At 43.7% G+C, this 12835-nt stretch overlaps 1 protein-coding gene across 1 annotated transcript; it reads left to right on the top strand.

Annotated features, from left to right (window-relative positions):
- The first annotated feature begins 216 nt into the window (after window positions 1–216).
- CCDC47 (coiled-coil domain containing 47) lies at window positions 217–12478 on the top strand. Its single transcript, XM_074162708.1, has 13 exons — window positions 217–287; window positions 2257–2522; window positions 2649–2756; window positions 4106–4280; window positions 4596–4717; window positions 5342–5407; window positions 6119–6220; window positions 7268–7378; window positions 7964–8049; window positions 9356–9414; window positions 10119–10228; window positions 10397–10564; window positions 10871–12478. Exons 2-13 carry the CDS (start codon window positions 2262–2264, stop codon window positions 10949–10951), a joined length of 1449 nt encoding a protein of 482 aa, XP_074018809.1. The 5' UTR covers window positions 217–287; window positions 2257–2261; the 3' UTR covers window positions 10952–12478.
- Window positions 12479–12835: the final 357 nt, after the last annotated feature.

The following is a 12835-nucleotide window of genomic DNA, read 5'->3' as shown; positions in this document are numbered from 1 at the left end:
GCGGAGGAACCGGGCATAGGCCGGGGCGTCCCAGGCCGCCCTCGCCGGTCAGCTCCGAGGGTAGCGGGGCCGGGCTGTGAGGCTGAAGGTTCCCCTGTCCGCTGCTCACGCGTGTGCGCACCCGTATACACCCACACCCCGCGCACCGGCAGCACGGGCGGCCTCCGCAGTGCGCATGCTCCCCACTACGCAAAGCACGCAGGCTGCGCCGTTTGCGGCCGCGGCGGCGGGCACTGAGCGGAGGGTGAGGGCCGGGCCTTAAGCGGTGGCGGCGCCGCGTGACTCAGGTAACGCCGTCCCGGGCCGGCTCCGGCGGCCCCGCGTCCCGCCGGGGATGGGGCACCCCCCCTCCGCCTCCCCGGGGGCGGCCGGGCCAGCATCACCCCCCTTCCCTTTTCTCATTCCCCATTACCGGCTCCCGTCGTGCCTCCGAGGGGGCGGCCCGGCCCTGAGGGCACCGGGCGTGCGGGGCCTGTGCTGCGCCCCGTGAGGGCGAGAGTGGGGCAGGGCTGTGGGGAGCAGGAGCGGGGGGACCCGGGAGAAGGAGCTAATTTCAACCGGTCTAACCTTGACCTTGTGTCCCTGGAAGGAGCGGGGAGCGGGAGCCGGGAGCGGGGGGATCCGGGTTGGGACTCGGCGCCGCTCCCGTCCCTCTGGGCTGTGCGGAGGGCGGTGGGTCGGTCCGGGGCGGGCGGTGGATCGTGGAGGGCCTGGCAGAGAGTGTTTGTGGGGCTGTTCGTACCGGGAACCCTTTGCCCTGTGGCGGAGACGGGGGAGTCGGGAGCGTGTCCCGGTTTTCACCCCTGGGTTGCGGAAGGCTCTGTGGAGCCGTAGGGTCTGTTGGAACTGGATGCGCTCAAATAGGCTGGAAATTCTTAGTGTGAAACTCTTGGGGGTTTGCTCGAGCAGGTGGCTCCGTTGTTCCGAGGTTTTAAATTTAACCTCCGAATGCAAATTCTGTCGATATGGAAATAGCGTTTTCTTTTTCTGTTCAAATTCACATAAAACTGTGACGTACCCAAACCACGCGCTGAATTCCTGGGCTCTGCCTGGCTGTGCTTCCCGTCTCCTTCAATGTCTCTGGGAACGTGCTCGGTTCAGGTTTTTGCTGGAATGAGAAGCCTTTGACAAAGGCATTTATTTTAGCCGGTCTCGTTATTCGTAGCGATGGGTTCCCTGCGTGCGGTACTCGGAGGAGTGCTGCTCTAATTTAGAAACAAATTATTTCTATTTCGAGTTTGTAAGAGAAGGATCTCATTAACATTCAAGTTCCCACTCGGATCCGGTGGCAGGAGGGAGTCAAATGAGTCCCTTTGCCAAGGTGTGATGCAGCCGATCCCTCCGGAGCTGCTTGGGAAACGCAGGAGTGGGGTTGTTAACGGCCTTCTCAGGCTCTTAGTTTGGACCTCGGTAACGTGTAATTCCCGGTCTGAGTGGGAGACTGGGACCGTTTTGAGCTCAAGCAGGAAAGACGTGGAAAGCTGAGGGCAGAAAAAGATGAAGTGACAAACTCCCTGCAGGTTTCTGGCAGGTGGGCAGAGACAGCTTTAGTCTCCTGAGCCCCGGTTTACTCTCTTGGTTTGGGGAAGGGTGTGATATCAATCCCCTTCCTGCTTTTTTTTTTTTTTTTTGGTAGAATTTACAACCAAAGGTCTCTATCTCTGAAGAGCAATAGCGCTGGGATGCTGTAAGACCCGATTCTGCAGTCTAGAAATTCACTTCTAAACCAGCAGAGGCTATCGGAGCTGCTTAAAGTAAAGGAATTAAGCACATCCTAAGACTTGCTGCTGTTGTTACACCTTCATTGGGCTGACTGTGCCTAATTGCTAATTAATAACAACTGTAGGCGCAGTGTGTGGTCTGTGAAATGAGCTGGCAACGCTGCCTGCCTGAGAGATGCTGTTGGAGAGTCGGTTTTAGAGCGGAATGTCTCTGCTTCCAGAGCTCGCTCATCGGAACAGCTTGGCCGGGTGTGAACTTGCTGCTCCTGCTGCAAGAAAGAGTCTAGAACCTCACCCTCAAAAGTTATTTTATATATTATATATATAAATATATATATATATATATATTTTTTTTTTTCTTGTAAAAGTCTTCACTTTCTTTATACCGAAGATGGCAAGATGAGGCGGGGGTTTGTTCCTCTCTCTGGTCTGATCCCAATAGTGTTTTGAAGGTTTGTGTTACTGGAGATGTGACGTAGCAGAATTGATAAGGATTTTTTGCGATGTTTGATAATTTTAATATTTTTTTTTTCAGTGAAAATGAGGAATTTGTATATTTTTATTGCCGTCCTGTTTATCCCATGGAGTTTTTCTTTGGCAAAGTACGACGAGTTTGAGGATGGGGATGACATTATGGAATACGATGATAATGACTTTGCTGAATTTGAAGATGTTAATGAAGATGCAGTCACAGAGTCTCCTCAGAGGGTCATCACTACAGAAGATGATGAAGAAGAAGCCACTGTAGAGCTTGAAGGTCAGGATGAGAATCAGGAAGACTTTGATGACGCAGATGCGCAGGTAATACCTCACTTCCTTCCTCTATGTGTTTCCTAATAGTATCTCTACACCTTATTTTCTCGCTTGTTTTGGATTTTATTTACTGGGCTTTGGATTTTCACGCTGTTTGTGATTTTTGTCCTTTAGGAAGGTGATACCGAGAGTGAACCGTACGATGATGAGGAGTTTGAAGGTTATGAAGAGAAACCAGATGCATCTCCTAGCAAAAATAAAGACCCCATAACAATAGTTAATGTAGGTATAAATGTTGATCCTCTTTGTATTTGGTGTTTCATTGCTTTTTTTTTTTTTGAAGGCAGTATGTCAATAATGGCATTGGTGTACAAATATATACATAAAAGAGAATTTGCACTGTTTCTTGTTAATTCAAATAGCAGAAACGGGAAGAAGTGTGGAGACCAGAAACGCCTGCAATAATGCAACAGGATAGCAGCAGAATGTGATCCAGGTGTGCCAGCTCCCAATTCCACGCTCGTTTGCATTGGTTTATGCTATTTAAGTAGCAACTCCTGAAGTAAAACTTCCAGGGCCAGGTGCCTTTGGTCTTTTGATCTCTATTTTAAGTCACTCGAAATACTCAAAACTGTATTCTGTATTCAAACTGAGAATTGTAATTGGAATATAGATCAGGAAATTCTTCATTAAAACTGACCTTTTGAAACATAGTTTTGACCAAAGCATTTTCTGATGTAGCTTCTTTTACCCATACGACTGTGGGGGAGAAGTGGAGGAGCTCGAGTGATGACTTTCATTTAATTCAGAGAAAAACCATACATCCCAGAATGTCTGAGTGCTTTGTCAGCACATAAAGAAGAGGTTGCAATGATGATATGCTGACAATAGCTTGTCTATGGGTAAAGTTTCACATTAGAAATTGGCTTCAAAAAACTGTCAGAGTCGTTAATCTCTGCCCACCCTACATCACCTTCTTGTTGCCTCCCAAGGGAGTCTTTTACAGAATGATCAGGTGCTCAAGGCCCACATTTTTATTATCCCTAAGATCCCTTTTTAAGTATTATGGCTGACCTTGGTAGTGAAAATTAAGATTTGGGTACTTTTATGACTGAAGGGTGATACAGTGATAGCGGAACAGCTAATTATTCTCTGAAGACGGCAAGGTCAGACAGGCTTTCCTGCATCCCCTGTGGTCTGTGGCTCTTGGTGGCATCCTGAAAATACTCCTGGTGATCGGGTATTATTTTAGATTTCAGCAGAAGTTAGATGATGATCAGATAATGCTGTGGTGGGCAGGGCAGCAAGCTCAAATCTGTACATTGAAATGCTGGGCTGTTGACTACTGTGAGGGATACGTGTTAGCACAGGCTCACTTGGAAGAGAGAAGTATTTTGTTTGTATTAGCCAGGTGTTCTGGGAATGCTGTTATCAGTTGTTTCCTGTGTGATTACTGTGTCCCGGTGTTGCCAAATGCATTATGTTGGCTTAGTCTGTCCTGTCGCCTTTGTGAAGCTTATTGCTGTGTTTGGGATGAAGCTTCTCCAGTACTCTGTGTTTCCCAAATTGTTTGTGTATATGGAATCTGCTCATTCAATATCTAAAATACAGTTTCCATTCACTGACCGTAGGTCCCTGCTCACCTTCAAAACAGCTGGGAGAGTTACTACATGGAGATCCTGATGGTAACAGGTCTTCTTGCTTACATCATGAATTACATCATCGGGAAGAATAAAAACAACCGCCTGGCTCACGCGTGGTTCAATACTCATAGGGAGCTGCTAGAAAGTAACTTTGCTCTTGTTGGTGAGTTCCATAATGACTGGGATCCAGTTTTAGTTTATTTGAATAAATCTGATTTCAGACCAGCATGTAGGCTATAGAGAAGAGTAACCTTTTCTGTGCAGATGCACGATAGCACTAATGACAACTCTGTGTGTAGACAGTGTGCCAGTCTTCCAGTGCTGAAATTAGATTACGGTGTTGTAGTATAAGTTATTCAGAAACATCACGGTGATACTGAACTAATCCAGCAACAGCTGAGCTCTAAACCTGCTGATGAACTTTGGTCTTTAAATTTGTGACTTTTAGGTTGCAGTTCTCTTTCACTGTTTTCTTCAGGGGATGATGGCACTAATAAAGAAGCTACAAGCACTGGGAAACTAAATCAAGAAAACGAACACATCTATAACTTATGGTGCTCTGGAAGGGTGTGCTGTGAAGGAATGCTCATCCAGCTAAAGGTACGGAGGAATGAGTTTGTAGTACTGTTTACATGTCTTCGGGTTCTAGAGGCTTTTCCATTCCACTGTGAGCAACCTGGAGTCCTGGCTTGAATATTCTGCTCACGTTCGGATACAGGGTTCTGAATATGCACACATAAAGGCAAGACTGGTCAGACTAAAGATCCATACAGGCCAGCCTGCCCACCGAAGCAGATAAGAGTGAATGCTTACAGAAAGACTAAAGAAACCAGAACAAAGAGAGGTAACTGTAGGCTGAAAAGCTCAGCTGCTATTTAGAAGGACTTTAGTGTGTTGGAGGAATAGACCAACAGGAATTCCAAAGATGTACAACAAAGACAACACAAAGTTCTGCATCTGGGATGGAATAGCCTCACATGTCGGTTCAGCTCCTAACTTGAGGGACCAAGGCCCTGAGAAACAACTTGAATGCAGAAAGTAGGGCTGCTTCTGAGCTGTATAGGTGACTTCCAAAGGGCCCCTCAAAGCTAAGTTATTCTATGAAAAATACCTACTTATAACTGTCCTATTTTTCCTTGAGCCCCACTGCTATAAGCCAACAAAACACTATACTCTAGGTATATTCAGCTATCTTTTTCTGTGTTGACAAACTTGTGTTTTTAGTTTCTCAAGAGACAAGACCTACTGAACGTTCTTGCGCGCATGATGAGGCCGGCTTCTGACCAAGTGGTATGTATTCAGCCCTTTAGATTAGCTGTGATAAATTCTTGCATTCCTTTGGTTCTGCTCTGCTGCTTTTGATGGTTCTTAGGACATGCAAGTGAGCTGCTGGGTGTCTTTCTGTAGTATTCCACATCTTCCAGTTCAGCTACTGTTGAAACAATCTGAAAGAATCATTCGTATTTCTGTTCTGCCTGTGAAATGCAAACTGCTGATGACTGGAAATTCTTATCTGTGGGTTTTATTGTTTGAGTGGTTTTGTGAACAGTCTTATTGTGCTTCAAGACCTCATCTTGATAAAAAGTGGTTTTACGATCTGAAATATTTAATGATTGTTCTTCTGTCTGTTCTCTCTGCCTGAGCAGAGCTGCTTAATGCATATGCTGACCTGGATATTATATCCTGCAATGTTACTTTTTCCTTGCCCCTTGCTCTTGAAGATGAGGGGAATCTTTAACTGCATAAATGCCAAAAGAGGTTACATTTTGGAAGACTAGTGGCTGTGTGCACTGTGAATATTCTTTCCATGTATCTATAATTTAAATCAACAACCTTTACCCCTTAGCTGTGTATGGCCTCGCTTAGTTCTTGTTCTTATGAATCAAAGTGTCAGACAAACATTGAAGTCACAGAAGACAGGTCTCCATTTGGCCAGTAGTCTGAAGGCAGAGTACATCGTATAAATCCGATAATAACAGCTAATAACGCTCTGTCCCACAGCAAATAAAAGTAACGATGAATGATGAAGATATGGACACCTATGTGTTTGCTGTTGGAACGCGAAAAGCACTGGTGCGACTTCAGAAAGAGATGCAGGACCTGGTATGTATGTTCACATTGGGAATGCTAACGTGATAAATAATAGGATATAAGAACCTCTACTCTGTAGATTGCTTATTTTCTTGGGAAGAGCTGAAAACTTGTGACTGACCTGTTGGAATTAGTGTGTGGAGAAAAGACGTTTTCATATAGTGGAAATGGTGTATCAGTCATTTAGGAGGAGGTTGAAGTATATTGCTGGGATACACACAAGTGTCACTTCACCTCATTTAATTTGCACAAATGACTTTTTCAAGGATTGAAAAGTAAACTTAATTAGTAATATGTGATGTGGAAAGTTTGGAAAGTCATCTGCTTTTATGTGATCTGAAATCAAAACTTTCCATATGTTCAAGCCTTGGAAGTTTGCAAAGAAGCCACAGATAACATGCAGTAGTTTGCAAAGGACAAGAGGAAATGGGCACAAACTTGAACTAAGAAGTTCCATCTAAACATGAGGAGGAACTTCTTTACTTTGCGGGTGGCAGAGCCCTGGAACGGGCTGCCCAGAGAGGTGGTGGAGTCTCCTTCTCTGGAGACATTTAAAACCCGCCTGGACATGTTCCTGTGCGACCTGCTCTGGGTGACCCTGCTTTGGCAGGGGGTTGGACTGGATGATCTCCAGAGGTCCCTTCCAACCCCGTATCATTCTGTGATTCTGTGAAATCTTTTCTCTCATAACTTGTCTCAAGTACCAGCACCGAAGTGTGGCTGGTAGGATGCCTGTTGGTTTTGTTCTGTTATCAATGTAAGCAAAATGCCTTAATCCACTTTGAGCATTCCAGCACGGATGTATTAAAATTGTTTTATATTTTACCTTAAAGTAGTGACTATTGAAGGGAAATACTAATTTAAAGACTATTGATACTGCATGCTTTACGCTATGCTTGAAATGTCCCCAGCCAGACTGAGTGACTGAGTTAGTGTATTTTTATTGTTTCTTATCAGGTACTTCTAGGGGTCCCACTGTGCTGGAACAGTTCAGTCTGATAAGATACTTACAAGCTTGTGTTTGTTTTTATTTCTTCCCCCTTGTTCTGTTTGGAAAAGAGTGAGTTCTGCAGTGATAAACCTAAGTCTGGTGCAAAATACGGGCTTCCAGATTCGCTGGCTATCTTGTCGGAGATGGGGGAGGTCACAGAGGGAATGATGGACGCTAAGGTAATCTCAAATGAATTAGTACAAATTTTCCTTGGTAACCCTGGCACTTACAACCTATGCAAGAAAGTTCTAATCTTTATCTCCTGTAAACATCACCACAGGAGAGCCAAATGGCCCCAGTGAGATCTAGAGAAATCCAAGTCCCTGAGGAAGTTTAAGGGCTTGAAGAAAGATGTAATTCTCATGTCTTTATTCCTTTTATATAGCAGCTGTTAGTCTAACATGAACTGCAGACTTAAAACTGCCTTTCAAAGCCTGGAAGTTAACTTCAACAGCCAGTTTGAAGGAGGGTGTTGATGGTGTGTCTGCAGGTCTTCAAAGCTGACATGTTATCAAATGAATTGGAAAATCCCAAATGAGCATTATATATCTAGTATCCGAGTTGCTCATGTTAATTCCACACATTCCACCTTCTAGCAAAAGGTAAAAAAAAAAAAAAGACAGTTGAAATTTCAGTGTCATTGTGGGAAGCTGAGCACAGCAATTTTCTGAGTGATATATGGACGCTTTGGCAAACCCCAGTGGAGTGGGTAGGCTGCAGACGGGATTGGTGTTGGGAAAAACTAACCCCAGTTTCTCTTTTAGATGATACATTTCCTCACGCACTACGCTGACAAGATTGAGTCCGTCCAATTCTCGGACCAGTTCTCCGGTCCAAAACTTATGCAAGAGTACGTATAAAGCTAGATCTCTCCTCCCGGTAGCTATTGTAACACTAAGCAAAATAGAGGCTGACAAACTTGTTTGCTGTGTGAAGCCTGCTGGAATGCACACAAAGAGAAATGGGGAGCAGAGGTGAAACAGGTGAATAAATACACTCCCAATGCTTCCAAATGCTTCATTAGTGTAGAAGATCAAGGTGTTGTATTGCCTTAATATTTACTTTTGTGAGCTGGTTACGCTGTAGTTTGGGCACCTATGAATTTCAGGTAACACCTGGCAGCTTGTACCCAGCTGCATGGAAACCGACTGAGTAATCCCACTAAAGCTACACAGCGTGTTAGAGTTTAAGGGCCAAGAAATAACACCGCAGGAGAACTCGCAGATTAACTCAGTTGCTATTTGAATGCATTGAGAACTATAGGTTTAAGAAAAACCTGCAGCGTTAAAAAACCCCAACCAAAACCCCCAAACCTAAAACATCAAGGTTGCTTGCCCTTCCCTGACTGAATTCAACATTCTGCTGTTGAATCCATCGCTTGGGTACTTCTGTTCAGGGTGGTTCTCAGTTGTGCTTCAGAAATGCACAGATGCAGTATCTCTTCTGTTTCTCTAAGCCTCCTAGTCTTGAGGTGCTTTTAGCTGCTGCTTCAGAATTGCCAAGTGGTGGGTGATTTATCTTCTCTGAATTACCATGTAGGCTTTTGCTAGGGTGTATTATGCTCGCAGGCATATAAATAAATGTTCCATATCAAAACTTGAAACTGTTCTCCAAAAAAAAGGAACATACTTTGATTTAATTATAAGACGGCAGTATGTGCACCTTGTACTGAAATTGCTAGGCTTTGGAGGATCTGTGAAATGCAGGTCTGACTTTCTTACATTAGAATATTGTGGGGTTTGGGGCAGTGAAGACTTGAATTTTTTAGAATTTTTTTTTCTAACATATTTATAGAAAATCTGTAGTAGTATAAACAACAGGGCGTATGTAAAACTGTATGTCATTAAAAGTATCCAGCTTGCCTTAGGGCTCTGATGCTGGAGCTCAGGTGAGCTCTGACAATTGGACTGGATGGTGCCGTTGGTATTTACATTAATGCCTTTTCATTGTATGCTTTTGAGTAAAACACTTCAGGAATCTGAATAGTTTGAAACTTAAATCTGGGTTACAGCCAGCCTTTTAATCTTGTTTATTTTATTCAAGTAGTTTGCAAGTGTCTCTTGGTTCTTAATGAGGTTTTCTGTAACAATGTTAGGTATTTTGTATGCCTGTATTTTTCTTCACTCATTCCAGCCACCTTTTTCCTTTCCTACCAGGGAGGGTCAGCTTACAAAACTGCCCGAAACTAAAAAGACACTTCTGTTTACATTTAATGGTAAGAGAACTGGTGTAGGTGTGTGCATGTATCTGGCGGAGTGTTGTGCTTTATTTGTGCAAGTCACATGCTCAAGTTCTGTCATCTGTGGAAGACAGTGTATGATGAATGACTTCAGGTAACAGGATCATTGATTGATTAACCAGGAAACAGAAGGCAAGGCAGTAATAACACTGGGGACTGGGTGGCGTATCGTCATAATAGGATACCCGCTCTTGCTATTATTGACCTTAGTTCACATTCTTATCTCTACTGGGGGTTGTATTAGGGTTCCATTGGAAGATGGTTTAGGTTTAAGCCACACTCCTTGCAGTGTGAGTTTGAACATAATTACTTGGTTAACCCTGTTTTGGAAGAAAAACAACCTGTTGGGAGTCTATTCGAGAAAAGGCCCATAGTTCTCTTCAAAATTTGAGGCTGTAGTTCCAGGTCAAGTTAATGTCAGAGCCTGAATTCAACCCTTATATTTGTATTCCATATTTATAAAACTAAGAAGGATCGTGTGGGAAATGTGCCTGTTGCTGTGTGAAGAATCTAAATGAGATCTCCAAAGCTAAACGCCTCCTTTAGTTAATGTCCTTCTTAAAGAGGAGGATAAGAACATCTTTCCTTAATGAATGGTGTCAGAAATAAGGAAAGAGTGTTACAGCAAGTAGAAAAATCCTGCCAACCTCTCTGAATTAACAAGAAACTCTTTATTGCAGTGCCTGGTTCAGGCAACACTTCCCCAAAGGACATGGAGTCTTTGCTGCCTCTGATGAGCATGGTTATCTACTGTATTGACAAAGCAAAGAAGTTCCGTCTGAACAGAGAAGTAAGTAGGGTACATTTTTTTCTGTCTTCTGAATATTGTATGAAATCGCAACCATTACCATGGGATCCTTAATTTTAATACTGGGACCCTTATGTTTCTGATACAGCTACCAGAGATACTGCTCACAGGGAATCTGTATTAACTGCTTTTGCTTTTCTCTGTGAAAAGGGTAAACAAAAAGCAGATAAGAACAGGGCTCGTGTGGAAGAGAACTTCCTTAAACTGACTCACGTGCAAAGACAGGAGGCTGCCCAGTCCCGCCGAGAAGAGAAAAAACGGGCAGAGAAGGAGCGAATCATGAACGAAGAGGATCCTGAGAAACAGCGTCGGCTGGAGGTGAGGTGGATTTTCAGATTCTTACAAGCTACTGCCAAATTTCTCCTATGGTATCCCTTGGGCTGCCCGTAGGTATATCAGCAATGGCCAACTTTGATTTCTCGTTTGCTAGTAGGCAGACAAATTTCAGGGTATATAAATTTGCTTTCTGAAGCACGCGAAGGCTCCCAGTGAGGAGCCATCTCCCGTGGTTAGAGATGTGAACCCAAGTACTGGAGGTCTTTTTTTGTTTGGCTCTTCTGAAATGAAGTTGCTCTTTGAGGAGCTCACCGATATTCATTCAGATCTCTATGTCCTTGCCTCCAGGAAGCTGCTTTGCGTCGCGAGCAGAAGAAACTTGAGAAGAAGCAGATGAAGATGAAGCAAATCAAAGTGAAAGCGATGTGACTCCATTGTGAAAAGCGTCTCGGTGCCACCTGCAGAATTTCAATTCACAGGGTACAAAGACCTACTTAACTCCATAATCCTACACTTCTTTCAACACTAGTAGCCATTAAGAGAAATGCTCCTTGCATTGGTGTAACTTACTTAAATATTACAGCAACATGCAGGTGTGTGTAGAGAGCTTTGTCTGGGCAGTTTTATTCCCGGTGGTACAAGTTTTTGCTACTTGTCTGTTAAAAAAAAAAATTTGCAATATTCCTGAATGCTCTTTGTCATTTGTTCTTTAAAACCAGAAGATTGTAAACCTGTCCACGTGTGCTGGTAACATATTCATGCTTTGATTTTAAACTTTGGTTTTAGTTATTGGGAGGGAAAGGGGGAAAACTTAAGGGGAGAAAAACTGCACAATAAACATTTACTGTGCATTTATTTGCATCAAGCTTGTAAAGGCACAAAACTTAGAGCCTTCCATACACAGTATGGATTCTTCAGGGATTTCAGCCCAGTAGAATAGAAGTTATTTTTATTTTCTTTTTTTACAAACAAGGGACTGAAACAGTATTAGGTCACTTGTGGGCATGATTGGCATTAAGTGTAAAACATATAGATGAGTTAGAAACAAGGGAATGGAGTACATGAACAGTTTCCTACTTGTGGTTTTGAATGCTGCAAGCTTAATACATTGTGAAGTCTGTAGTGTCAGCGTGGTGTTTTTTCAGGAGTGAGTGCATGGTGAGTTAGCAGCTTCAACTAGCTTTCCTTGAATATTTTTTTAACTGTACAAGTTTGCCTCAAACTTTTCTCCTGATCTCAGCAGCTGCTGCCTAGTTCCCTTCAGCCAGAAGCCAGATTCAGTGAGGTATCTGCAATTGCCAATTTCCCCGAGCAAGTAAAAACGTTTCAGAGGATGCGTATCCTCTTCATCTGGTAAATGATCACTTCAGGTTTTTGAATATAAATGGGGAGAATGAAGTGAATGCCCCTGTGCAAGCACTTCGCGAACTGAGAGCGCTCTGCATTTTATAAATGCTTCCTGTCTTGAAGGTGTTTTATTGTTGCTTGTAACAGACTTTTAACAGTTTTGTGGGGAAACAATGTCATGCATTTTCTTGTTCAATACTTTGTGCAAACTTTATTCTGAGGCAATAAGAATGAGCTGCTGTTGAAACAGCAACTGCTTAAACTTCTTGTTCCAGCATGGGATACTTCACTCTGATTTAAATGCAAATGTCTGTAATCTGATACATGCAAATATATTAATTTTATAATAGTTGGTAAAATTATTTAAAACCAAATCTAATGTAGATTATGTGAAATTTTAGCACTATTTAGCTTTAAAGATTAATATGGTATTGTTTCACAAAGTTCTTTGAAAGGAAATACTAGTTTGTGATCTTTTGAGTAAGTGGACAGCTTTCCTGAAGTCCCATACGTTTGTGGGCCATGGCAGCTAATTTTGTAATATGAACATTCAAATGAACAATCTAATGAAGAGTAAAATATAATTGAAACACTCCACCTGCCTACTTTACTTGGCTGGACTCCGTCTTCCTTTCATATAGTAGAATCTCGAAGCCCTGTTTGTCCTGAGTGCAGGTTTTGTACGTGTGGTAGTGGTGGATGTTGACTCTTTCCACCTGGGACCTGCTCCCTGAGGGTGGTGGTTGCTGGTAGAGGGCCCGTAGCTGGAGGAAGGCTTCTCTCCCCTTGTGCGGGCCGGGGTGGGTGGAGATGGAGGATTTGCCCCCTTCCTTTGAGACCGGAGCCGTGCGGGCGGCGCAGCAGAACCGAGGGCGGGCGGCGGGGGCGAGGCCTCGGCCGTTCTCTGAGGGAACCAACATGGCGCCGACCGCTTCCCGCCGCTCCTGCGGGCGGGAGCCTCCGAGC

Source organism: Numenius arquata, chromosome 23, assembly GCF_964106895.1.
Source record: "Numenius arquata chromosome 23, bNumArq3.hap1.1, whole genome shotgun sequence".
In the NCBI taxonomy this organism is placed as follows: Eukaryota; Metazoa; Chordata; class Aves; order Charadriiformes; family Scolopacidae; genus Numenius; species Numenius arquata.
This window is presented reverse-complemented; position numbering and strand designations above follow the sequence as displayed.